This window comes from Octopus bimaculoides, chromosome 12, assembly GCF_001194135.2.
Source record: "Octopus bimaculoides isolate UCB-OBI-ISO-001 chromosome 12, ASM119413v2, whole genome shotgun sequence".
Taxonomy (NCBI): Eukaryota; Metazoa; Mollusca; class Cephalopoda; order Octopoda; family Octopodidae; genus Octopus; species Octopus bimaculoides.
The window spans coordinates 56,095,571-56,096,043 of NC_068992.1; the positions used below are offsets into that span (position 1 = coordinate 56,095,571).

Sequence of the window (473 nt, forward strand, 5' to 3'; positions counted from 1 at the left end):
AGGGTTAGGGTTAGGGTTAAGGTTAGGTAACTCTGTAGTTATGCCAAATAAATAAATAGAAATGTTTTAAATTTATTTTACTTACACTCCACGCTGGGTATATTGTACAACAGCACATGGTTTGCCTTTTAGGGAAGGATTGTAACGCTGTTCAACTTGCACAAAGAAGCAATCCATATCGACCAGTGCAATAACATGGCCCATGGTGAAGACAGGTAAATTCTAGAATAGATAATATATTCAATCATTATTATAATTTTTACAAAACCTGTGTCAATAACAGAACTTCCACTTTGGATCACAACTCACCACCGTCTATGTATGTATATGTGTGTGTGTGTGTTTGTCCCCCATAACAGGTATTGGTGTGTTTACGTCCTAGTGCTTATTCTATCGGCAAAAAGGACCGATAGAATTAGAACTAGACTTTAAAAAAAAGTAAGTCTTGGGATCGAATTGATCGACTAAAACTT

The 473-nt window shown here is 35.9% G+C and overlaps 1 protein-coding gene across 1 annotated transcript in view; it reads right to left on the reverse strand.

Moving 5' to 3' along the window:
• The window catches only part of LOC106884393 (DNA polymerase eta), a 13,380-nt gene extending 13,176 nt beyond the window's left edge, over positions 1-204 (reverse strand). Inside the window, exon 1 of the mRNA XM_014935748.2 lies at positions 86-204. Within this exon, the coding sequence (XP_014791234.2) occupies positions 86-204 (119 nt within the window). The remainder of the gene's footprint in view (positions 1-85) is intronic.
• Between the last annotated feature and the right edge of the window lie 269 nt (positions 205-473).